Source organism: Cucurbita pepo, unplaced genomic scaffold (assembly GCF_002806865.2).
Source record: "Cucurbita pepo subsp. pepo cultivar mu-cu-16 unplaced genomic scaffold, ASM280686v2 Cp4.1_scaffold000382, whole genome shotgun sequence".
Classification (NCBI taxonomy): Eukaryota; Viridiplantae; Streptophyta; class Magnoliopsida; order Cucurbitales; family Cucurbitaceae; genus Cucurbita; species Cucurbita pepo.
In genome coordinates this window covers 6,292-9,145 of record NW_019646617.1, presented here as the reverse complement: position 1 = coordinate 9,145, position 2,854 = coordinate 6,292, and the positions used below count along the sequence as shown (strand labels likewise).

At 38.6% G+C, this 2,854-nt stretch overlaps 1 protein-coding gene across 1 annotated transcript; it reads left to right on the top strand.

Annotated features, from left to right (window-relative positions):
- Window positions 1-1,914: 1,914 nt before the first annotated feature.
- On the top strand, window positions 1,915-2,709 carry LOC111785141 (oviduct-specific glycoprotein-like; the record flags this gene model as incomplete). Its single annotated transcript, XM_023665603.1, has 2 exons — window positions 1,915-2,572; window positions 2,651-2,709. Coding segments are annotated over exons 1-2 (717 nt in total), but the record flags the coding sequence as incomplete, so codon positions are not given.
- Between the last annotated feature and the right edge of the window lie 145 nt (window positions 2,710-2,854).

Below are 2,854 nucleotides of genomic sequence, written 5' to 3'. Positions count from 1 at the left end.
GGTCTTATCTTCAACCATCCAATAAACTTTGTGGCGTCTTCCTTCCTACCAACATCCTCGCTCTCTTCTCCATTCATTTCTATGACTATTCCATCACTTCTCTCTCGCTTCCTTGAATGTAATGTTGTGTTGAAGGTGTATGTAGGTAGCACGTGACTCGAGTATTTTATGAAATAATCTATAAGTAACTCCACTGTTGAGGTTAGATAAGACTCGCATTATGACGAACATAAATATCTTATTCATAGTTTTATGACATAAAAGGGCAAAGGACATACAAAAAGGTCCTCTAACTTACCTTACATGTAATGTAATATCAAGTAATATGAAAATCTGTTCCAATTCCATAAGTATTTCATAACATAACTCAATTAGGTTCATTCCTCACTTTCATGATATATAATACTAATATATCAACCATAATTTTTCATAACATCAGTAGTTAACATAATTCATACATCACATAAAATATAGTGCATGCAAGAGCCACAGGACCATACCATTATACAACACATAATAAGCTAACTCCAACAGTAAATTCACTTACCTCGATGACCTTGGCTGAAATTACTCATAATAAGCTAATTCTAATGGCTAACTACGTCCTCATCAAGCAAAACAAGGGCAGAAATGGCTTCGGGAGTGCCAAAAACTTAGAAATCGATATATTATGAGTATATCGAGTCGATAAGCCGAGCTGTCACCAACAAGCCGAGAAAATTGATGCAGTCGAGCCAACTGCATGCACATGCTAGCCGAGCCGCAACTGTGTACGCGTGCGAAGCCAAAACTGGAGCTACGATGTTGGGTCGAACGTGCACACTCCAGCGTTCTCGCCTGGGATGTGGGCTGGGGTGGGGATTGAAACAACAGGCTATTGGGTCGCGGGTATGCGAGGAGACTCGACCCTAATCCAACAACTTGTCTTCCTTACCTGAAAAAGAACGAAACCCTAATTGATCTACCTCCCCGATTTTCGACGACGCGCCACAGTCTCCTTTGCTTCAGACAATCACGTCGAAATAGCAACTCTAACGTTTCGAGAATCATACCAGGCATATTAAATTACATAACTAAATCACCTATTCTTCTATATTATTAAAAAAAATCATGAAAATCAGGTGTAAATGCATACTTCAAACATTCATCATGCTTACAATAATCAATTTCAGTCGGTTAAGTTCCAATTCCATTGTTGTCGTCGTTGAACGATTGTATGGTCGATGACCTTTTTTTGTTGATATTACCGCATTGGTTGGGGGAGGAGAATGAAACATTCTTTATAAAGGAAAACACAAAGAGAACAATATCGGCTAGCTGTAGCTTGAGCTGTTACAAATGGTATTAGAGCTAGATACTAGGCGATGTACAAGTGAGGAGACTGAGCCCCGAAGGGGAGTGGACACGAGACGGTGTGCCAGCAAGGACACTGGTTCCCAAATAGGGTGGATTGGGGGGAGGTTCCAAATCGATTGGAGAAGGGAACGAGTGCCGCGGATGCTGGGCTGTGAGATCACACATCGGTTGAACAAAACATTGTTTATAAAAATGTAGAAATCTCTTATACGTGTTTTAAAAAATCTTAAGGGAAAATTCAAAGAAGATAAATAATAATATTCAACTATGTTTAACTATACAAATATTGTAAAATCTTGGTTGAGATACATAAAACTGTCTCTTTTACGGTTGTTCGTACTCTAATAATTTTCAAAATAATAACTTGAAAAATAGTTGGAAGGACTTTAAATCTATTTAGATAGGACCCAACACATAAAATATACATATAGAGACAAAACAAAGTTAGATAGATAAATAATAATATAGAGACAAAACAAAGTTAGATAGATAACATTTTTTGAACAAATTATAACATTAAATTATGTAAGTTAATTATATTTGGAGTTGTTTCTCCAAATGGCCAAAAATAACATTGTGAATGCAGGCTATTGGTTCACCCAAACCAACGCCCACTGTCCCATTTCCAAAATTGATACCAATCTTTACACCCATCTCTTCTGTGGCTATGCTAATCTCAACTCCCAAACCTACGAACTCTCCTTCTCCGATTCAGCCAAGCCCCTTATTCATCACTTTTCTAGCACTGTCAAGGAAAACAACTCGAAGGTGAAGACCTTGCTGTCCATTGGAGGAGACCATGCGAGTGCTGATAGCTTTGCAGCCATGGCGGCCACTTCTTCAAATCGTGCATCTTTTATTGGAAGCTTCATTTGTAAGGCCAGAGAGGGTAACTTTGATGGGGTGGATGTTCAGTGGGTGTACCCTTCTTGTGTGGAGGACATGTCCAATTTTGAAGCTCTCATCATTGAGTGTCGTAATGGCGTTGTCAAAGAAGCTAAGGAGTCTCGTCAGCCACGATTGATCCTTGTTGCTACGGTGTTTTACTCGCCTTATATAAATGACGTTCCTTATCCAATTCAAGTCATCCGAAGAACTTTGGATTGGGTTAATGTGATTGCTTATGATATCTACACTCCTACTTCCTCCACCAATGAAACTGGACCTTCCTCAGCGTTTTATAATCCAAACAAAAACTCCTCCTCTGGTTACTTTGGTATGTTTTGAAATATCAAATTATGTCTATTCTAATTTCTATAGTTCGAGTTTGATTATGTTTCGGTACTTATAATAGGAATTTCCAAGTGGGTTTTGCTTAGAACGTCTCAATATTGGGTGATCTCTAAGAATCATGTGAGTGAGCATAAAGCATGTCGAAAGAGCATGTGCTGATCGGTGGGGATAATTTTTTACTATTACAAGTAAGGAATAAGTAACGTGATAAGGTCAGTGGGAATGTCTGGGCCATCAAGTGCCTAATATCCTGATCTGAATCCTA